Here is a 23968-nt window from a genome sequence, read left to right on the forward strand (position 1 = left end):
TTTCCACACAGAAAACTGTTAAACACTGTTGAGACTGTCAATCTTGCCGCAAGGTCCATTTAGTAGCTGTACTGCAGCTTTTCATCATATTATATGATCGTTGTCATGGAAATTTAGAAATTTCATTTTTCCTGGACACTTGGACTTGTTTGTGCTTAAAAGTAGACGTTTAGTACAATATTTAGACACTGATTTAATTTACTGACAACTGATCTGAACAAACTTTCAGCTGAGGAACATCATGTGATATGATTAAAAGCTCCATTAAAAGCAGTACGGATACTAAATGGACCTATTTTGACAGCTGCCACTCCCAAGGTTAAGAATGAACTGAGTTAGGTGGTATAAAGAGAGAGGCTGCTAACTTGTCTTGTTCTGGACTTAAGCTTTTGTTGACAGTTCTGGTCATGTATGGGTTTGGGACACAAAAAGGTCACGGCACAGCAACCGTTTTGCCTGACAATTAAAAGTTGAATGTCAGATTTTTTTTTATTTTAAACTTACAAAACTAACCTTTGAGAAGATTTATACATAGTGAGTGATGGTGAGTTTGAATGTAACAGCCCAATCTTTAATTCAATGGCAACGTTTAAGCGCTGCGACAGAGGAAAGTGCTCAGTTTAGGAGCTTTACACTCCACCTCTATGGTATCAGATTGTGAACATACAAACTAACATGTTGTGCCACTGCTGTTTCAGTCAAACAGTTTATTCTGCATTATGTACAGATCATCCTATTAAAACTCTTTATACAGTATGTACACATTCAAATAAATCAGTATGTTACAACGTATGCAGTGGCAACATGAGGAAACCACGACACAGAAGGAGGAAGCATGTTAAAGAAAAAAAAAGCAAAAGCAAATGATTAGGTTCCCTAGATTTGAATTGACTGGATCTGACACTCATCCAGGTTCTGTGTAACATGTTGATGTGGTGAATGGAACCGCCTTCATACTGAAGAAAGCTGAATTTAACAAAAAATCAAAGTGCAAGCAAAGATGTCACCGACAGTAAAACAACCAAACACAAATTCAAATACCATCTCTCTCACATTGACTTAATAAATAAGTCTGAAATGAGAACTTAAACTTGACTTCCTCTTCCACCTGATTTAACTTAAACACACCTGCAGTACTCTTATTGCAGTAGTCATTCTGCGGGGAGAAAGGTGATTGAAAAAAAAAAAAAAAAAAAAAAAAAAACACGCTATTGCTTTCTGACACAGAAACAGTCCAGATAAGCAGTAAAGATCACTGCATCTCCCAGCAGCCTGAGTCCAACTCGACACAGTTAGAAACCTGAGCCTGTGGAAGGCGAGAGCCACGACGAGAGAGGCAATGAAGAACCAAAGCGAAGATCGATCAGCTCAGAGTTCCCGTTGGTCCAGAGCGATATGTCCGAGTCAGCGTGTGGATCAGTTGTCTGGTGGAGGTGATGACGACGATGATGATGTCGCCGATTCCAGCTTACGAAGTCGACGGCGCCTCAGCTCTGCAGCGTTCGGTTCTCCGTCCTCGTCCTCCGCCACTCCTTCGTCCATCTTTTCTTTTCTCTCTGTGTCTGGGGCAGTAGAGGTGGAGTCAGCGGGCTGGGAGGAGACTGCAGCACCACTCGCTTGATCAACTGCAAAAGTAAAAAAAAAAAAAAAAAAAAATTTTTAAATAGAAAATATCAGGATCCAAAGTGTTTGTTTTAATTGTCTTGGCCGTGTCCTGCTAGTTTACTTACAGCTGGGAGAGTCGTTCTCCTGGCTGGGAGTCTCTGTGCTGCTGCCAGCTGCAGAGGATGAAGCAGTGTGGTTTGTCCCACTGGCTTCTCCAGTGCTGCCCTCAGTCCGAGCAGGACTATGGTAAAAAAGCAGTAAAGGAACAATGAGGCATTCAACTGAGAATTACATCTTCTGTGTTCTTAGTGTGTGTGCTTAATTTAATTCCTCCAGACAATGTGACCGCTTGTTTGTACTCTAACTTAAATCTTTACAGAAAAGTTAAGTTTTAACTTGATTAAAAGCTCCATTAACTCTAGAAGAGCTGACACAAAAAAGTACAAGTTTAATGACTTTCATTTAATCTGGCAGAAGAATGAGTGAGGTTTGATTACGTGAGCGTGGCGACGGTGCTGAGGTAGTGGTGGATGTTGAGCATGGCGGCGTCCAGCAGGGTGTGGATGTTCTGGAGACACTGGAGTCTGGCCTCGAGGCCCCGCCGGCCCTCCGCCTCCAGCTCCCTTAGCTCCTCCTCGGACAGCCGGGACAGAGACGGAGGAGGGGGAGGCATCGATGACACTGGAGGAGAGCAGAGAGGAGAAAATGAACCTGACTGGAGTTGGGGAATCTTGAAGATGTAAACTATCTGAGTGGGAGTTGTTGGGAAGTGTTGACTGTAGTTTCCCGTTAAGCTAATGTCCCTCTGGCTAGGATCACTTTTGACCTAAAGTGACCTCAAGCAAGAGTTAATATTTATTTGTCTGACTAACACTCTTGAAACTTGGCAGAAAAAGTGTTGTTATGTACAGAGTGTAAAAGGGTATTATGTTGTTATAGTAACACTCAGCACTTCCTTAAACAAAAACTGAAAGAATAAGCAGGATGATATTATCATGACCCATCCACATACAGCTGAAACTGCACATCTCTTATTATTTTAATTCTTGCAGAGGAGTGACATGACAACCATCTTGCTAAGACCAGCAGAGTGGCAGAAATCAACTGTGATCATCATTTTTTGACCATAATGTCAGGTCAGTAAGCATATATTCATTTTATTTTGCAAGGTAGTACTGATCATTTGTGCTTACCAAAGGGAGGAGGTGGTGGCATGGGCAGCCATGGTGCAGTGGGGAAGGGAGGAGGGGGGAAGGAGAAGGGAAATCCTGGGATTGCTGATCCCGGAGCAGCTGCTGCTGTAGAGGTGTCTGCAGTAGACGACGTGGGCTGGCTGGTACCTGACGGAAACACACACACACACACACACACACACTTTGATGACCTGGCAGAGTACATACAATTACAATTATCAATAATTACTTCCATTTGTGAGCACACAGGCTATGGCACAATGGGTTTGTGGTGTCACAATGTTATGCCAGTTAGTTGTTACTGTATTAATACACAGTAATGTAACGGCTTATGTCTGATAAGCGTTTCAATCAGACCTCAAAACAGGACGATCAACATGAGTCTTAGGATAGATAATCACACAAAACAGGCACAAGACACTATACATAAGTAAATGTTAGTGTGATCAGAACATCCCCTCTATTTTACATCAACTGAATCGTAATGGTCTTGATGATCTTCATTGTACACAATCAATGAAGTACTATTATGTATCCTTACCAGCTGCCTGTGCAGCTTCTGTGCTGCTCTGTGGAGCATCAGTAGCTCCAGGAGCTGCAGCTGCTGCAGCAGGAGGAGGAGGCACTGCAGGGAAGGGACCCCAAAAAGGGAAGATACCAGGAGGAAAGCCTGGTAACATGCCTGGAGCCACTAGAAAGGAAACAGAGCAAAAGATCCATAATATGGTCCAAATATGTATTAATCAGTGGGTGTAAAATGTTAATATAATTAACACTCTGCATAAAGGTCAATATTACCAGGGAGACTGCTGCTAATTAAGCTGAGAAAAGGTGGGGGGCTGAGGCTGATTTTATCAAGTGCCATGTAGTGACCACATAGAGCCAAGTTTTCTGTACAAGGAAAACTTAAAGCTGCTATATGTAGAATTTAAAGATGTCTGACTCTGGTGCCCCAGAGTGGTATGAATGGGCTGCATGCAGCCAAGACTCATTTTTCACCGGAATTGTGTCATTTTTGTACAAACAAACTTGTGCCATCTGAATAATATGAAAGATATTATTGTCACTTAGTGGCCTTAATTCCATTAATGAAAATGTTTTTCTGATTTAAACAGTCCTGGCAACAGTAGCTATGAAGGTACATTATGTCTGCAGAAAAGCTAAATGTACCCAGGTGAAATATTACTCTCAGGTACTGCAGTATTGCACAAGTTGTTTCAAAGGAATGTTTCTGTTCTGGTTTACCCTTGTACAGTGGCTGTTTTACAGCTGAGGGCATCCACATGACAGACGTTCTGCGCTGTTAACAATTTGGGTGTAGGTTAGTTTCACATGGTGCTAACAGCAGCAGGAACATAGGGGTTGTGTTCGTGTATACTGGCTTGAACCTCACCATTAGCAGGCGGGGCTGCGGGGGCGTTGGCAGGGGCTGCTGGTGCAGGGGGTGGGGCCTGAGCTGGGGCAGGAGTCTGATTGTTATTAGAGGCTCGGAGGACGTCCATGCGACAGGTAGGACAGGTTTGCTGCCTCTGGAACCAGGAGCGCAAGCAGCTGCAGAGAGATGAGATGGGTAAGGCAACATTATTTAAAATACTACAAAAACAAACAGCAACCTTTAACACACTGACTCATTTTCTGTTTTAAACAGTTAAATTGTGAGATGCTGACCATGTCTAACATCCAAAGTTATTTTGTTTTTGCAGTCTGGAATCGCTCCTGTTGAGTCAGCGTGCTTACCACAGGACCTACCTGGAGTGGAAAATGTGATTACAAGGTAGTTTCTTGGCTCCAGTGACCATTTCTTCTCGACAGATGATACAGACGTTGTCAGAAGCCTGCAGATCTTCAGGAGTAGCATCAGGGTATCTGAACACCGGCAAAAAGGACAAAAGAAGTGACCAGCAATTCTAAACAACTGAGAACCTCTCAGGACAAGGTTTACAATTCATATCACTGACTAGATCTAAGCACAGAGCAAGCTGGGAAGAGTCAAATCAAGAGTGGACATTAAATTGAATTAACTCCACAGTTCTTAGGTGACAATTAAAACCCCACTTGACCATTTTTTGTCCAACCACATGATATGTAAATCAATAAGAAAGATACATCATATAAATAAAAATCAATAAGAATAAATACAAAACAGTGCAATCAGAAAAGACTCAACATTACTCACAGTGTATTCATGTTGCGGATGGCTCTACGAGACATGATAGCATCTGTCACAGCTTTCTTGAATTGCCTGGTGAGGAAACAAAACAACACAAAACATTAGCGAAGTAGCAACAACAGAATAAACCTTCTGACACAGACAGAAGCAATAAAGCTGTTCACCTCATAGCCAGATACATGGGCCGAATGGCGAACAGGGGGAAGGTGTGGACCTTTATCATGATGGTCATGAAGGCAATGTACAGGAGCACTTTGATAAAACCTGGAATAAATACATCAAACATCATTTGAATATGGCTGCTGACACTAAATCTCTTATTTCACGTGCAGGTTATGGTTGTGTGGAATAACTGCAGTTAAATACAGTACCTGTGAATAGCTCAGTATACAGCATATACACGGCCTTGTTGTCCCAGGGATTCTCACTCTGCAGGTCAACAGTGTGCAGAACGTACTTGATGAAGGTCGTCAGCACCATAGTCAGCAGGATGGCATACTGACAAGCATATAGAGGACACAAACCTTACTACATTATGTATGCATGTTAGCAAAAGCAACCACATAGGCAGAACAAGACCAAAATGTGAAAAGAATTCAGCCAAGTAATGTGGCAAAACCAGAAAAAAAAAAAATCACTAATTAAGTAGGAGTCACTGTTCCCCTGTAAAACATCTCTCAACTCAGGGTTCAGGGATTAAACCACATAGCAAAAATGACCAGAATTAAAGAATCATCCTATAACAAATGAATGTAGGATTAAGCTTTTCAAATAATAATAAATAATAAATAATCCCAGTTGAGTGTGACAAACCTCAAATCCAAAAACAAGCTGGACTGAGGCTCCTCTGGTGATGATGCTGTGACAGGCATGGTTGACAAACAGGAAGTCCAGGACTCCCAGCAGTCCCATGAGAGCTGCAGGAAATAAAGAGCAACATTATCTTACAGTTCTGTGAGGGGTTGTAGTGTGTAGCGTACATGTAGGAGCTCCACATAAATGTAGAAAAACAGTACCCATGTATTTGGCCAAAATAAACTGCCATCCTAAATTCACATACAATAAGTTGCATGTTGTCAAATGGCCCCTTTTATCAGTGCTAATATCTGTCTTAATATCAGTTAATATCATTCTGATGTTGTGGGGCTCCATTAAACAGTGGAGCACCTGGCTTCATGGACAAACAGAATGATTTGCATGTAGTTTCATTTAGCTAGACAACTTGTTTCATAAGTACAGTCAATGGAAATGAAAGGGAAACAGAGAGAGAAGTGAAAGATAAAAAGTAAAAATGCCAACACAGAAGAGTGGGAAGAATGATACCAGATGTAGCTGATAACTTGTACTTACATAATACTCTCAAGTGAAAAACCCAGGAGATGTTAGGACTCCGCTCCATCTAACAGAAACCACAGAAATAAACATTATTTAAATGTTACTTAAAGCATATGTCTATTCAATAACTGAATGACTGATTCTTCTTGAATTCTCTTACAACATCCTCACCAGCCAAGCAATGCTTTTCACTTGCTAAAAAAGTTTTAGCTGAAATTCTTCCTATCCACAGCACTCACTGTGTAACTGAATTATCAGCCGCAAAATGTCACATAACAATGGTTTTTTAATTCTCCGTAGCTATGCACCATCTGTCCCATCCTGTACTGCATACAGATACAGTGGGGGGAGTATACAGGGTACTGTGTAACATGAGGAAGCTGTTTCTCTATCATCACTCACAAAGTCCACCCGGTCCTCAGCCAGCCAGTGGAAGCACTTAAGGAAAAGCAGGAGTGTGAAGAGTGCGACAAAGCGAGGGGAGAAGTCATCCCTGAACACAGTGAATGCCAGGCACGTCTCAGTCACTGCGTACCAGGAGCGCTCGATGAGGTGCTGATGGTAGAGGTAGATGACAGTGCACGGAAAATTAAGTTTGTTTCATTGTTGTCATTTACAACACAGATCATACCATTAATGCGTGTTACAATGAATCATGCGAGAAATAAGTATAAACAGGACTCTACCTCCATTTCTGCAGCCCTTAGCTGTCCAAAAAAGACCTTCCTCATGAACTTTCCCAGCAGAAACACCAGCACAAAGGCCTGAATGTACAACACCTGATACCAGAAAAACAGACAGAAAAGCTTGTAAAATTTAAAGACATGACTATGGGAAAAATATTCTGGTAATTTAAACCAAACTCAAGATTTGACTTTAGCATTGCTCTTACCGCCATGCTGGGGCTGCTCTTGGTGAGGTAGACCACAGTCGGGTAGAACTGGTGTTTGAGGAAGTAAGCATGTGCCACCACAGCCCCCGTCAGTGCCAGACTGGTGGCAGTCACCAAGGCCGCTCGCACCATTTTGGACTCTGCTACAGATCCTGCAGCGGGGAAACAGATGAAAGGAGACAAGAAGAAGAAGAATGTGAAAGCTGACTGATGTAGCGAAGCAAAATGCAAATATAGGGTGGGACTTAAATATGTATATCTCAACTATGTTGAGATAATTATTCTATAAACCTTGTGAAGAAATGAATTAATAAGAACATTAAGGTATTTTCCCTCTGAAGGAAATACCACATAGAGCTCACCAGCAGCCAGGAAAATGACCAAACCATGAATGTCCTTTTCCCATGTAACATTATATAGGCCAGTTGTATTTTTGCCTCCTCAGTCATGTAATGAGAGAGCACCTATGGCAAACAATCCAACCCCATATAAATTCTCCCTTCCCTTGATTATCCAAATGTTACCAGTGCACTAGGATTTGTTTAAAATCAGAAGGAATTGTGTACTGCTCTTGTATGTTTGTCTGTAATTGCTTTTTTAAGAGGAGTCTGTTTGCTGTAATGGAGCTGACAATGCCCTTTTCCCCATCAGATTTCAGGCAGAATGTGGAGAAAGCACCACTGAAAAATGAACTGAAGGAACTGAAAAATACATTTTAGGGTCACATGTTTAGAATCCAACCACAGCTTGATGGTTTATGTTTTGTTACTGTTCATGTTACAGCACTCTGTACAGCAAGTTATGCGTTAACTGTGTTAAAAGCATTCAAGCAACAAACCGGCAGAGAAAACGGCAAAACTCTCAGGACCAGTGTTGACACATAAGTACCAGATATATCTTTATATACAGATGCCAATTACTACTTCATTTTGCAATGAATAAGGGCATTTCCATACCAATAACAGGTCATTTTGTTGAGTAGCACAAAAATGTAAATGGTCCAATAATCTGATCATAAAACCTAAATCAGGACAACAGATTGGTTTCTTCTTATCTTTGTTAATCTGATGTCTCAAACACTATAATTGACTCTTGATAAACCTGAAGAAATTGCGCACCTCTGTTTAGTTGACGCACCATCATGCCCATATGTCAGGCAACACTGATGTAATTTGACTGAAAATGTGGAAAACTCACTAATGCAAAGTAGTATTTTCAAAACTCAACTGACTGGACCCAGTGAAAACAGTGTGGTTCAAAACAAGGTGGTGTTTGTGAGAGTCAACGTGTTCAATCCTGTTTTATGTATATACGTGTAAGGATTTCCTCCAGTGAGGTTTGCATTAACCTCACTTGTTTTCAAATGTTAACTATACACAGTAAACAAACAGAAAGCCTTCAGGGACTTTTGAGTAAAATCTGGTGTTGACCTGCCAGGTGAACTTAAATGTTTAGTTTGAGACTGGATCCCAACTCTCAATACTTCTGACAAATAACCCTCTGATCAGCACATTCAATGAGAGTGCAACGATAGGATTTCAACGTAAAACCTAATTTTGTAAATTATTCTATTTCCACCTCCATAATAACTCATGAATGACAGGCTACAAAGGATACAACATTAGAACACAGGGCTGGAGTATTGAGTGAATAGTGTATAATGCATCAAGGTACGTAAGATATTTAAAGTGAAATTATTGCTTGCTTTTATTTTCTCCTGCAAAGAAGCTAAGCAGCTCAATACACTTGGATTAGCATTGTGTTCACTCCCACTGCTGCAGCTGCCGCATCACTGTCTCCGGTGCAACATATGTCATATTGAAAGCAAAATCATAAACTGGCTAATTCTTATTTGCGAGTACGTTAAACACCAACATTTACCTTCCTGGTGGACAGGCAGCTCTTCCAGCTAACATAGCTCGCTAAGATTTAAGCTAATATGGTAAAATTAAGTCTCAGAAATCCAACTTAACACTGTGAGAGCTTACAAAGAAAGAGAGAAACTTAACCTTGCACACGCAGGCTCATAACATACTTCTCATAAATCTGACTGTATAGTTATTTATTTTTATTCATAACGTTGCTTTACTCCGGGGACTACATAACTGTCAAAGACAGGTAATTAGGTTAGTTAGCTGGTGTTAGCTAACGCTAGCTAGCTAGCTGGTAACGTCTCAGCTCCCAGCACTCTGCGGAACTTACCGACTCGATATCTGCGGAAGACTTGCTCCTTGGATAATTTGACGGATGTCTTCTTGCCTACTAGAATCTCTATTTTCTTACCAGCTACTCCATTTCGATTGTTTCGCAGCAGCCTCCCTATTTTATTTAATATCCTCGCCCCTGTTCGTCTGGCTACGTGTTTATCTTTGGCTTGCTCTTTGAGAGCCACCTCACATCCGGCTGCTAAGGTAAAATGACGCAAGAGCAATTTCACGCATCACTGACATGTTACTAGTCCTCTGTCATTTAGTTGGTATAAAAAGCAGTTAGAAAGAGACCTTGTATGAAATACATTAGCAAAGAAAATATACATATTCGTTTGATCGTTCATTTTCTGCGTAATATTTGTGAATTTGTTGTAGCCTATTTGTTCGATTGTTAATGATCCACTTTTTAGGAGATTTACGGTAAATACCAACGTGGACCAATAGAAAGTTGTCTGACAGGCTCTAATAATACTCATAACGCTGCGTTAAATTATACTGGACAGACAGAGAGCGTGAATAATGCTCAAATGGGAAATAATTTCAGTCCACATTGCTATAAATTTAAATATTCCATGGGGAAAATATGGGCGCAACGCAGCCCAGAAAGAGCGGCTGAAAAAAACTTTTATTTCTCATACAAAAGACGGACGGATTTGTTATTGTTGACCTTCAAAATAATAATAAAATTCTTCGTATGTAGATGTAAGTGTGTCTCTGATACTGTAAGCTGTTGCAGTGAATTTATGATTAAACATCTAAAGGTCTGGTCAGGGTGGCTTTCAGAAACGTTATGTGTTTTATATTTGTATTTATTGCTTATTAAACTTGGAAAATCAAAAACATCAATTTCTACTTACCTGCCAATTCAAAGGAAGCTTAAAAAGAAAATATTCAAAACTGTGTTAGAGTTTCAGACAGCAACAAACAATATGCATCCTTCTGAGCTGAACACATCAGTCATCAGTGGGTTAAGTCAGTTGACACCAAGCTGATGAAACGTCTTCTTAATGGACAATATCACAGCTACAGCGTCTGGCAGGCTATAGTTTAGTATGTATCAAACAGAAAACACAAAATTGTGGCATCATGCAGTTACTGTGAGCTTATTCTGTGGTTCCCCTGCTTTGTTATCTTACAGTTAATCTGTGTTATTTAAGTCAAATCACTTTATTAGTGTTGCCAATTTTAAACTTGGTCCTGACAAGCAGTAATTTCACTGTTTTGCCATGAATTAGTTTTTCCATTGTAAACAATACATTTTTTAATTTACTTATTTGAACATCATATGGAACATTGTTGTGAGCCACAATGTATTTAATTTTGTTCTGAAAGCTTTAATCAAATAGAAATACACTGTATGCTTCATGTCCTCAACAATTCAGCCACTATAGATGTCCTATGTCTTACTACAATGTGAAAAAACAGTCAGAAGCACAGAGCAGTAAGCAATCATTGTTACCAAATAACCTGTTTATTTCATTGAGCTAATGAAGTCAATTATCTATCAACATAATGCCTTGGTACCCACGCCAAAATTTAATATGCCTCCATAAAATCCATGAGTGCACAATATTGTTAATACAGTGAGTATGGAAAATACAGTCACTCTTACTTGAACTTGCGAGTACAAACAAGAATCAGTAATAATGATGATGTCCATTGTCTGATTATATCATACATGACTACTTCTATTGCAATAGATGTAACATTCACACTGTTGTTAGCTTATGGCGTGTTAAACTTGTTCAGTGATTGATCTCCCATATCAAAAACTATCAGGTTGGCATACATAACTTTCTTAAAAGGCAGTAGCTCAGTGTTCATTTCTAGCAGTAGAGACTATAAAAAGAAAGCATTTGTTATATCTGAGCCTAATGGTAAACATAATTGTGTCTATATCTTAATTGTAAATATCTGACACTGAGAAAACAATGTAAGAAAAGTGTTCAGTAAAATTCCAATTTGTCTGTCGGACATAAGGCAAAGTAGTGAAACTGTTCTGCTTCATTAAAAACTACACATACAGAGAAATAAAATCATTTGAGAAAAACAATAAAACTTGATGCAAAAATTAACATTGACAGATTCAAGCTTGACAATGGAGCCCTCAATTCTTGCAGGTGTTGTAATATTGTCAAGCAGTACTGTGTCCATGTTGTTACTGCTACTTGGGTATTTCCTTATTCCTCTCTTTCTCCAGGTATCTGCTTGTAACGTTTCTCAGTTTCAGATTCTGGCTGCTGTTGCTGTTGAATTTCCAGCCAGAGTTCAATATCCCTTCCCAAAGTAAGTGTAAACAGTTCAGCCATTAAGACCACCTTAAATTATAAATCACTGAGGGGGGGGAAGGGAAAAAAAAGTAAAAAAGGGTCTCCCAAGCTCCCACAAGTCCATCATTAGGACACAGAGGAGATTGGGTTGAGAGGAGAACCCATTTGTGTTAGCACCTTGTCCAGCCACTGGAGGGGCCCATGCAGATGCACCTCGATCCAGCAGGGGGTGCTAGTGACGTCCTGTCGGTGATACTCGGCTCCCCAGCCCTGCAAGGAGGCAGAACACATTACACAACAATGACTAATAATGATGTCTGTCGTTGAAAGAGATGATGAGACATGTTTGACTGCCCTTCTCTCCTACATAGTTCATGAAGTCCTTACCTTGACAAAGCTCATCCTAATGGTACACATCTTGGTAAGCTCATAAACAGCCTCAAAGCCGTGGTTGACTGACTGAGCCAGAAGCTGAGCAAACTCCTGGTTGTTGAAAATCTTGAGGCTACATCCACTGGGGATCTTGCAGACAGTGGTGGGGTGGAAGCCATGGTGGTAATTACAGTTACGGCTCTGGACAAAGATGCTGGTGTCACTGAGGCACTCTGCATACACCTCCCCTCCCACATAGTACAGGTGTACTCCTGGTTAACAGAAAGAGACAGCTGATGGTCAGGACATTCAAACCAAAGCTCTGCAAGAACAAGAAATGCCTGTCTCATCAATCTGCCTGTCATGCTGTGTGTAGTGCTGGTTATACCTTTGCCAATGTGTCGACGGGTGTTTTCGATTGTGGAGTTACGGTTGACGTTGGACAGCAGTCCGAGGCAGAAGCGGTTCTTGTTGTTTGAAGGGTCAGTGAAGCCGTCCACAAGCACGCTGGTTGAAGAGGCGTGGTAAGCCTCACCTACACGATTGTTGAGTTCATAGTAGACAATAGAGCACCAGTGGCTCGGCTCCTCATACTCAACTGGTTGCACATCTGGGAAATTGCACAACAGGTCAGATAAAAACAGGTGAGTCATAACCTAATGGCATCTTCACACAAACAAAAATCTTCTGGAGAGCATAAGACACTGATTAAGATGCATCTTACAAAGCAATGTTTTTAGTTACCCAGAATGGATTTAGGCAGCTGTGGGCTGTGAGCAGTCCCACTGCTAGATATAAAACTCTCGCTATGCATCTATAACTAGTGCAAACATTTATTCAGTTCCTATGATCACAAGAACAGAAATTCTTCCCAGGTCAAATAAAACTGAATCAATAAATCGTACACTATGCTAGTTTCAATATTATATTCACTTACAAAGCCTTTTTAAGACCACTGGGGCTGGATTCATTAACTCATGAGGTCAAACTGGATGTGTGTAGCTAAGGAGAGCCACAAGAGCACAGCTGCTTATTAACTGCACTCATTGTTGTGTGTGAAATTACAGCAGGTGTGTCTAATTAACAATACATCTCCCAGCCTGTTATAGATCAAATCAATTATGAAGATGACAGCCTAGGTTACAGGCTGGACAGAAAGTTTATGTGTAAAATCACATGCTTCCAAAGGACTGTGTGTTGGTGGTAATGGTTTTCTGTGCTTCAGAACTGCCAAACAACTTTTTACTTCTGTCTTTAGGCTACATACAGTGCACAGAACCAAGATTCACCAAACAAACATTAATATTTGTTCAAAAAATAATTTATTGTTCAATTATAAGAACTTAGGAAGTAATGTGGACTGAAATTAATACTTAGGGAGAGACAGGAAATTACAAACAAATATTGGATCAGACTTAGCAAATATCCAGTATTAAAGGGCACAGATTGGGGGCAAAAACATGAGCACAATTGGCTCTGACACAGAGCTCCCTCATTTATTTCAATGTGACCACAGTGTTGAATGAAAAAGACAACTGTTATCATGCCCAGTACAGGGCACTGAGGTGCAAACACAAATATGTCAAGAAGGAGAAGAAATGATGGCTTTCCAGAGTGGTCATCTTGTGCATGAGTGAATGAGTATAAATAAATAAGTATATTGCAGTCCATCACCTTGGATTATAAGCCTTCAAAGTTCTATCAGATATTTCATCCTTTCACTGCTGGAAATTGTTACTGTCAGTCTAAATGTGGGCACTCCTCACCTCCTCTGGCCATGTTCTGTGGCACCAGGCTGCTGCTTGTTTCCATGGACTGGCTCTCCTGGCCCAGCTGCTCATCAGGGGGCATGTAGGCTGGGGGTGGGGTGTCAGCTGAGACATTAAGAGAGCAGTTAGTGAGGATGAGACCAGTTGTTGTTGCTGGCAAATGGTATTACGCACACACGTACAGACACACTCAAACACACAAGTCTCCCTAGACTCCAACAATCATCACAGGATCTGTACCCCGGAAATGGTGTCAAATTACACATATCCCTCTCTTGCTAACCCATTCCCGACAGAGATGCAATATGAGCTTTTCAAGTCCATATTGAGGCACACAGGAAAAAACAATGCAGAAAAGCCCCGCTTAGATTGCAGTGAGGAAATTTTGATAATTACGTTGCTTGTGAGTGTAGACGATGATCACGGCTTTTCAACACAAATAAGCTCAAATCCTAAATTCCCATTAAAAACTTTTTCTGCCTGACTGCCTGTAGCCACCGGATGTGTCAGCAGATCTAGACTGGAGCAGAATAGAGCACTAGTCACCAGACACACAGACACACACACACAACCAGCAGGAGTAACATCCCCATATACTCAAAGTAAGTAAGTATAATTGGAACAGTCAAGGGTTTTTCTCCAATACACCAAGACTACTGAACAGGACAGAAAGGAATGTCTTGGCTAAATGATACTGCTTTATGTGAATATATCTGTTCTGTCTCCAGTCGGTGAACGCTGAGACAGAAAGCTGCCTGGTCCACTGCGTTAGTGCCTTGACAGCAGCGAGCAGCCCTGGCTCTGGTGGACACTGCTTAGCTGGCATTTCCTTTGTTCTCATTCAGGGTGTAGCTTGATTTGGATAAATATAATAACCTGACCTGGTTAGAGTTTTGTTAAAAGCTTGGAAATGTTCTCTGCTGCATAGTGATGAAGTGTTGCATGCATTTGTTTTAATAATTAGTAAGGATTAAGATTAAATTGGATTTATTGAACTCATTATTGCAGCCAAAATGAATGGAAGTGTTGTAAATGATACAAATCCCAATTGGGTTCACCTGAACTTTACGTCAGGTCTTTCGTCACTTAATTGTAAACAACACTTTTTCCTGTACATTACATTACATACAACTTTAAAAACAGAAATCACCAGAGACTGGTGTTTATCAACAGTTAGCCTCATGTTGGCTACAAGACAGCAACAATCCAGAAAAACACAATAGTTTGGCATCTTTCCCAGGGTCAGGTACATGAGTGTATGTAGCGCACCTGGGAGCTGGAATGGACTGGAGGGCCCCGAGCTGGCAGGAGAGTTTGGGTAAGTACCACTGCTGGCTGGAGAAGGAGGATACGGAGAGTTGGGAGAAATGGGAAAAGAGCCGCCTCCACCGCTGCTGCTGCCGCCCCCGCTGTGTGGCTGCTGGAAGGACTCTGGAAAGGTGGCGTTAAGGGGCATGTGTGGCTCATTGTGGGTGAGGTTGCGGAACTGTACCAGCAAGCTGTGCTGTGGGTTGAACTCGCTGTGCCGTGGTACCAGGACAGGAGGGAGCACTTGGTGAAAGAATAAAGAAGGCAGGGGAGGAAATTGAGTTGGTTTGTTGAAAATTAATTGATACACACAGAGAGGGGACAAAAGATATTTTCTTACCATTTTGAAAAAACCTGGATCATTTTATGTAACGAGGCAATGCCTACAACAAACATCATGAACTAGGAAACCTGCCCTACTTAAAGTTTTCATTGTGCTTAAATGCTTTCCCTTGTTAATAATGTATCCTTTCCATTATTAACAAGGAAATGGATAGATGCAAAGAGAAGCCACTGATGGGCATACTCATGGAAAAGTAGCTGTACTGCTCATAGACAATGTATATAATACTAGGGTTGCAGATTATTTTCTTGATTAATCAAACAAAAAAAAATTCACAATTAACTAAAGCCAATTAAACCACTGTAGGACCAACATATGTCACTGTATTTCCTGACAGTAATTAGACAGCAGAGACAATTTTAACAAATCACAATCTAATGCTACTATCATCCAAGTTTGAGGATATTTTTATATACAGCCAACATCTTTAACAAAACAAAGAACTGTTACTGCTGAAACATAAGGCATACACATACAATCCTGAGCTTGATGAAGATATAAACAGAGATCATTCATATTTATTTTTATTTTAACACTGTCAAAAGGATAGACTGTGTTTCCCCAGCCTTGAATTTTATCTACGAACTGACTCTAAGCGCCATGGTTCCAAGGCTACCCTCCAAAACTACCCAATGTTGCTTTAAATGATATGACATGCAGTCTCTCCTGACCGACATGTGATCCATATCCTTGAACCGGTTAATGCAGAGCTGGCAATCCCAAACCAGTCTACTATCAGAAAGGCTGTGCCCCCCAGGGTCATCCATAAGTGTACGTGATGTGGTGTGTGAGTGACAGAAGGGAGGCAAGGGGGTGGGGGTAGTGATGAGAAAGTGCTGGGAGTTTAGTCTGAGTGGTTTATGCATTTAGTAAGCCACTCTCTGATGCCACACCCCATCTGGAGTGCCTGAGGCATATAATCTAATAAGACTCCAAAAGAGCTAGTGATATTGATTTTCTGTGAAATGGAGGGGGCGGGTGGAACAGGCCCGTGTGATGACAGCCTCCTGACCTTTGTGGATTTGTTTACCAGTTCCACAGTTTACTCAGAGCTCTAGCTAAAGGATGTGCAGAGGTCTGCACTGGTCTAATCTTTCTTACATTTCCTGCTATCCAGTCATTTAAAAAAACAAAAAAACACTGATGCTGTCTGTGTAACAAACATTACAAATTCAGAGATTCAGTAATGACAGTGCCTTACAGAACAGAAAAACATTGCTAAGCTTTAGGAAGCAAATTTTAAAACGGATCTATCACCAGGAACAATTATAACATTAAAGTTACATATCTAGAGGATTTAAATATAATTTGCTTAGATGGGATGTGTACCTGAGAGTAGGTGTCAAACACTGACCCTTCAATATAACAAATAATATGCACCCTGACAGCACAAGTACCTACCGGGACTCTCCACTCGCTTGTAGTGATATGGGTTGATGCAGACCTCCTTCTGTTTGGAGCCAAACGGGTACTCGCACACCTCCAGGGGTTTGAGCTCGTGGTGGGACTGGAGGTCAGGCCAGCGCCACACTCGGCAGTAGATGACATGAGGCAGACCTTTCCTGTGGGAAACCTGTAGCCGGCCGTCCAGTGATCTTGGAATGGTAACACACTTGCTGGGCTGTCCCGGGCAGCTCAGGGCTTTCTCCAGGTCCTCCATGGCACCTTTTTTCTTCTTCAGCTTTTTCACCAGCGCATCCACTGCCTTTTCTGCCCATTTCTCCTCCTCGTCTCCCTGCTTCCAGCCAAGCAGGCGTTTGACTGCTGGACTTGTGAAGGAAAAGAGACTGGACATGGAGGTCATGCTGGAGGCTGTAGCGCAAGTATCAGGCAGAAACTCTGTAGTTAATGGTCGTTCCAATGGGACCGAGGGGTCTTCCAAGTCCTGTTGATGATCTCCAAATAGTGTTAGTAGCCTAAACCGTGTGTGGTCAACAAAAGAAACTACTTGAGTGAGTGACTGTAAGTGTGTAAGAGTATGAGAGGCCGACAGAGATGAGGGGTGGGGTAGGGGAGAGGAGGTTTTAGCCTTGTCTGACCAAGGACAGGAAGCAGGGGAGGGAGGGGAGTCAGCAAGCAGGACGCAGCTGCTGCTGCTCAGGAAGGGCCCTGCAGCAAGCTGTCCGGAGCTGGGTCACCACCACTGATGGAGGGAGGGGGGGGTGCAGGCTGCAGGAGCTGAGATCAGGACCTCTGTCGAAGTGACACGCTGCAGCAGGTCTCACTGGTGAAAGTTGACAGGCTTAGAAATAAGGTATTGACCACTTCTCATCAACACCTCCCAACTCCTCTCCGGGCTGACTTCTCAAACCAACACACAGTCAGTGTTTTCCTCCGCCAGCCCCCTGAAAAAACAGAGAAAGAAAGCAGATACATGTAAACAACACACTGATTTGTTTGGCATTATATCAATCAACAAGCAAGCATCCCTAAAATTTCGAAATAATAATAAACTTAAAACCAAACAAATGGCCAACATGTAAAGCTGGCAAGCTGCTCTACCACGCAGCATGTGAAAGGATGACAATACATGACAATAAGAAATGTTGTAGTGTCAAAATGTGGAGTATTTACTTTCAAACATACAGCTGTGATTGATCAGCAAATTAAAAAGGGAATTAACTGCTACAAATGTTCTCTTCTTGCGACTATAGATGGTAAGGCAAAAGAGGGTATTCACCAATTAGATAAGGTTATACGGGCTGAGACAACATGTTCAGCACCTTTATTTGACCATGTGCACAGAAAGCATGAGGTGAGGATGCCAAGAAAGATGCACTTCAGTAAAAAAAAAATGTTCCTGCCAACAGAAAGGAAAATAAAGTTACCAATCTGATTTTAGGTCAGCTTAGAAAGAACAAAATAGATGACTAAAGAAATGTTTAAGGAAACTGTAGTTCCCTTATTTAAGATAGTAATGATACAATATACATCATGGGAAAAGTACTCATCACCCACTCCTGCATTGCTCAATCACAAGTCACAAAAAATGTAACACTGAATCACCACCTTAAAATGAATTAGTATTGCATCAGGATGTCTCCATTAAGTGTCCTTTCAAAATACTGGTTCCACCTACTACTGCACTGAACACACTACTGCACAACTACATGTGTGAAACAAACCACGCTGTGATATATGACACTTAAAGTCTTTATCTTGCAGCCCCAGCAAACAGTCAAACACATGTAGCCTGTAGCAGCTGTTTGGGGGCTTGTGAAACCGGCCCTCATCGAAAAGGATGTGACCACAAAGAGCTGCTTCCTCCCTCATCCCATCCCTCCCTTCCACTCCACAGCTGTCCAACAGCACAGCACCCACTTCCACTGCTCATTGTTCTAGATGCACATGAAAGCGGAGGGAAGCCTGACGTAGGACATGTGGGCAAAAATTATCAGCCTGTAATATGTTCAGAGTTTGTATTTTCTTACATTCACCAGACTGTTTCAGTAGTTGTTTCCACATAGCCTGCCCAGTCAGAGACCCTGATACAACAAGGCCTCTTTTAGACTGGATCAGCAGTGATTCATCAGTTCATTGTTGGGTGAGCAATGACAAGTAACAGATTTCAACTTAAAGACAGGTCCAATCAGCCCAAAACACAGGAAACATCTTGTTTGATCAACACATGGTAGAAATAACTTGCCTGAATGGACAAGTAAAGCAAAAGCAAAAGCTGATTTGAATCTCAATTACTAATCCTTCAACTACAACTGATCCCTCTTTACAAACTGATAAGAGTTCACACTGGTAGTTCTTTGTGTTTTCACCATCAAAGGCTGAAAATCACATCAACCTTGACCACACTTTTACAAAGTCACTTTCTGAATGAATGGAGGTTGGTGGGGAGATCTGAAGCCCCGACAGACTGCTAAATAAACCCCAACCATGATTAAAGATGCTGTGTGGTCAGTCTTACAAGAACTATCACTGGCTTTCTCTGGAAATCTGAGCATATCAGTGACATAAATTTACAACTAGGAGTATGGTTTGTTTTCTATACTGAAAAATGCAGTCTAAAGAATTTCCCAAATTGACACATTGTACAAACTCAGCCTTGCTGTTGACTACTATCTGACTACTGTCCACAAGAGAGGCATTTTGTTAAGATTTTCCATGGACAATTTTCATATATTGTAACAGTTCAAAGCACAGCATACTTCCAACTGTAGAACAAATGCCAAAATCAATACTTCTCTGAAGTGCTTTCCAAAGCCCAAACTACTCCATACAAACTGGAAAAGAAGCGGTGGTAAACAATGAAAATCATTCTGAAATCTCTGTTACACAGGCCTGCATAAAGTAGTTATTTATCACAGGTTAGCCTCCTCTGAGTTATACTAGTGAGTGATGCCTTCATTCTCGCTTTAACAGGGTCTGCAAAAACACTCAAAATACGAAAAACACAAGAACAATACTTTGCTGTACTGTGTGATATGTCTGAAATGCTTGACAAGTATGAAGTACAGGGAACAGACAATATGGAAGAACGATTCGGTGAGTAGTAAGCACCCCCCACCCAGAGAAAGACAGAAAAGGGATTCAAAAATACTCATCTAACGTTACACAAATCCCCAAACAGTAGTAAAAATAGCTTTAAGTCATGCTATAATTCAACTATACCGCTTAACACGCACAGTTAGACTATAAAAGATTATTTCAGTGGCATTAGCTAACCCTAGTATGTAGTAGGCTAATGTAAGTAACCTCGAGAATTTGCTAACTAGCTTAGCCAACGGTAACAGAACACAACTTGTTTAACTTTAAGTTATTGTCACCGACACCGTATAACAACTATCACTGTCTAGTTAAGGAGTCTAACGTTTAAAGACATTATTTCGTCTTTAAAATGTAACGTCGTGAGCCAAAGTTTTCTACCTCTTAACGGTTAGCCTCAGTTACTTCACCGTTCCTCCTCTTCCTCCATTCCACAAACTTTTTGAACTTCTCACCACTAAGGCTAAGCTATGCTAGCTGTTAGCCCAGCCCTCCGAGGGAGAGTAGCGAGCCTCTGCCCAGCGTACCATACTGATGTAGCTCACTCAAGTTCACTTCTACTCTTTTAATCAAATAGACGTTTACTCACATACCTTTCAACAGTGCATGCAAACCATGGCAACGTGTTTTCTTCTGAGCGTTTAGACTGTAGCTCCTACTCTCTTAAATATTTTCTCTCCTTTTCCACCGCTTCTTCTCTCCGTCTCCCCGTGCCATGTCCTCCAGATCCCGGAGACAAGTAGACTGGAGAGGCGGAGTACATATCACTCCGCTGTACTGACAAACTAGTGCTCGCTTAGGTGTTGCAGCAGAGGATTTTACTACTCATTTACTACAAAAATCTTCACCATAACATAAACTATAACCACTGTTTTATATTTTGTCCCAAAAGCAGTACAGTCAGAGACTAACTTCTCAATACATTCACTTATTTTCCTTGCGCATACATCAGAGAGTGTTCCGAATGAACAAACTTTGCCAACCTTTAAGAGTTGCTGATAAATTATCACGGTCATGAACGTTAATTATAAGGAGAATAACTGAACCTGTAACAAAATAAACACAATACCCGATCTTTTAAAATAGTTTTGGATGTTTCAGTGTTCAAGTTGGAACTCTTACGGTGGTCGTGCTGCGGCTCTGGAACGTCTCACAAGTTGATGGCTCCACTCAGTCTGGAGCGCTGCGGTTTGTTGTGTATTGTTGTCCTTTGTTGTCAGTTGTTCGAGACTTCAGCTGTCCCCGCGTTGTTAATTCGTTAAACTTTAATTAATCGAACTAATAATTACTATTCCACACCGATTTCCGTGGACTAACCGTTACTCTGGCAGGATAATGATGGCAGTGCGGATTCTTCGTTCACTCCTCAGATTGCAAATGAACCACAGCGACCATGTTCAACCACTAGTGGGCAACCTAGGCTCAGCATTATAGTATACACTGATCAGCCATAACATTAAAACCACTGATAGCTGAAGTGAATAACATTCATCATCTTGTTACAATACAATGTTCTGCTGAGGGACCATGGGTCCTTCATTCATCTGGATGTTACTTTGACACATACCACCCACCTAAACACTGTTTTAGACCAAGCACACACCCCCAATGGCAACAGCAATCCCAACGTCAGGAGCCTCCCCCAGCAGAATAATGTTCCCACCACACCTCAAAAACTGCTCAGAAATATCTTGAGGAACACAACAAAGAGCCCCAGGTGTTGACCTGGCCTCCAGACTCCCCAGATCCCAATCTGACCCAGTATCTGTGGGGTGATCCAGAACAAGTTAGATCCATGGAGGGTCCCATCCCACAACCCACAGGACCCTAAGGATCTGCTGCCAATGTCCCGGTGCCAGAAACTACAGGGGATCTTCAGAGATCCCATGTTCAAGCCCCAGCTGGTCAGAGCTGTTTTGCCAGTATGAGGGGGACCTAAACATTATCCTGCTGGGGGAGGCCCCTGACATTGGGGAGTGTTGTTGCCTTTGGAGGGGTGTGTGCTTGGTTTGTGACAATATTTAGGTGGGTGGTACGTGACAAAGTAACGTCCAAATAAATGTCAGGACTAAAGGTTCCTCAGCAGAACATTGTGTTATTACAAGATAATCTGTGTTATTCACTTCATCCACCAGTGAACATAATGTTATGGCTGATCAGTGTATTTGCAACATGCCGATTTACTGACATAATTAATCAAACTTTATTCTCTCTTTATTCTAGTTTGCCTCTCTTAAGCCATGCAGACAGAGATGTAACATTAGGGATAACGTTGCATAACACAAAAGAACAATTTCAACAATGTAATATGCTTCTGCCTAGGTACTGCCTTAACTGAATGTTTTCATAATCTGTTACTCTGTTGTGTAAATCCTCTCCTGACCAAGCAGTATGTCATCAATATCATCAATATATTGTCTTAATAAAGAAGAAGAATCCTTCATTGGAACATGTTCATATGTTTATTATAGATTGGCAATGAGAATCAGCTATCAGTTAACCTTACTGTCACACTCATACCAGGTCAGGATTTGGTCCTTGCCATGAGGGAGAAAAGTTTACTGCCTCTTGTCTAAAAGAGGTCTGCTCCATCTGCTTTTAAATCTTCCAAATTCCCCAAACATTTTCCACGTCTGTGAAACCTTTGAATGTTGACAGTAATGACGTGTTCAAATATAACCAGCAGAGGAATTGATTAGATGCCGTTCTTATAACAAAACACAAGAGGTTGCGTCAACTCCAATTCCACAGTGTTGCTGCAATGTAGCTTTCAGTTTACATTGGTCTAATTAAATATTCACTATGAACAGTGACATAGTGGTGGTGAGCTCATTCTGGAAAATTCACTCATACATCCTAATGTTTTCTTAAGCAAAGTTTGCCATAGAAAACCCAAACCATAGTATCAAGTGATCAAATATTTTACTCATTTATGTACAAAACTTCCACAACCTTTGTGGAGAGAAATATGCCATGACAGTGGAAATATGCAAAGACAGCTTTTATTTACAAGACATCCAAGCTAAAAACAAAGTAAAGCTGTACAGTCTCTACTGGAACAACCTTGAAAAGAAGATTGAACCCCCTCAAAATCCACTTGAAGTGTAGAGTTGAGTCCAGTTCTGTGACAAACTCCCTTCTAGTGACAAACAAGGGACAAATGAGTGATTAAAGTTATATGGACACATAATTGATAAGAAAAAAAAGCTTGTAGTAAGTGTTTGTGTAACAATTGCCAAATGTCTTGCTGCAGTGTGATTAAAAACATCAGATTTAAAAGTATGGTAATAAACTACATAACATTAACATATTGTATAATCTATTACATTCCTTTTTTTTAAACGTAAAAACTTTGGTAGGTTTGATTATATTCCATTTTGTCATATTTGGTGTTAGGCCATCATCAGTGACATATTTAACCACTGCACTTGGTTTGATTGACCCAACAGGGTCAATCCAACAGGGTAATTAACCAGGTCAGTTTGATCTGTGGTTTTATGTGTCATTGTTTTCTCGACTGCACAGACAAAGTTTCTATCATGGCCCGGTAACGACGACATGTCTTTTTCTAATTACTTCAAAAAACAGAAATATACAATATATTACTTCCTGTTCACAGTGGATTTTTCACAGAAAAGCTACACCAGGCACAAAGTGTTCAGAACAGCCGATGAGTAACACTTTCATGAACTGGCAGGAAGTTGAATCACGGTTGTATTTTAAACACAGAGCAGCAAAAGGACATGTAGTTTTGAGAAACGTCGCAGATTTTTGACCGCCCATTCCAAAACTGAGTCAGATGCAGAACCACTGTGGATGACCTGCAGGGTGCTCCACTGGGAGCCTCAACAGTTTCAGAGGAAAAGCTGATTTAATGCTGTTGGTTGCGAGTTGCTGGTTGTAGCGGAAAAAAACCCATCCTGTTTAAGCTGTTAACATACTGCACAAACTGTGACCTGTGTTTTGTGAAAACCCAAGTTCAACTTTTGCTAGCAACTTTTCCA

At 41.2% G+C, this 23968-nt stretch overlaps 2 protein-coding genes across 2 annotated transcripts; both read right to left on the reverse strand.

The window, feature by feature from the left end:
* Positions 1-470: 470 nt before the first annotated feature.
* On the reverse strand, positions 471-9599 carry syvn1 (synovial apoptosis inhibitor 1, synoviolin). The gene is made up of 16 exons (XM_018669856.2): positions 9398-9599; positions 7196-7347; positions 6990-7082; positions 6706-6858; positions 6319-6367; positions 5782-5885; positions 5340-5466; positions 5133-5232; positions 4975-5040; positions 4548-4664; positions 4192-4349; positions 3340-3489; positions 2799-2945; positions 2103-2286; positions 1731-1846; positions 471-1625 (listed from the first exon to the last, which is right to left on the reverse strand). The coding sequence occupies exons 2-16, from the start codon at positions 7325-7327 to the stop codon at positions 1417-1419; spliced, it is 1905 nt and encodes a 634-aa protein (XP_018525372.1). The 5' UTR covers positions 7328-7347; positions 9398-9599; the 3' UTR covers positions 471-1416.
* A 1255-nt stretch (positions 9600-10854) lies between these two features.
* smad5 (SMAD family member 5) lies at positions 10855-17600 on the reverse strand. The gene is made up of 6 exons (XM_018669843.2): positions 16869-17600; positions 15086-15367; positions 13814-13921; positions 12436-12657; positions 12063-12319; positions 10855-11945 (listed from the first exon to the last, which is right to left on the reverse strand). Exons 1-6 carry the CDS (start codon positions 17269-17271, stop codon positions 11802-11804), a joined length of 1416 nt encoding a protein of 471 aa, XP_018525359.1. The 5' UTR covers positions 17272-17600; the 3' UTR covers positions 10855-11801.
* Between the last annotated feature and the right edge of the window lie 6368 nt (positions 17601-23968).

This window comes from Lates calcarifer, linkage group LG8 (genome assembly GCF_001640805.2).
Source record: "Lates calcarifer isolate ASB-BC8 linkage group LG8, TLL_Latcal_v3, whole genome shotgun sequence".
In the NCBI taxonomy this organism is placed as follows: domain Eukaryota; kingdom Metazoa; phylum Chordata; class Actinopteri; family Centropomidae; genus Lates; species Lates calcarifer.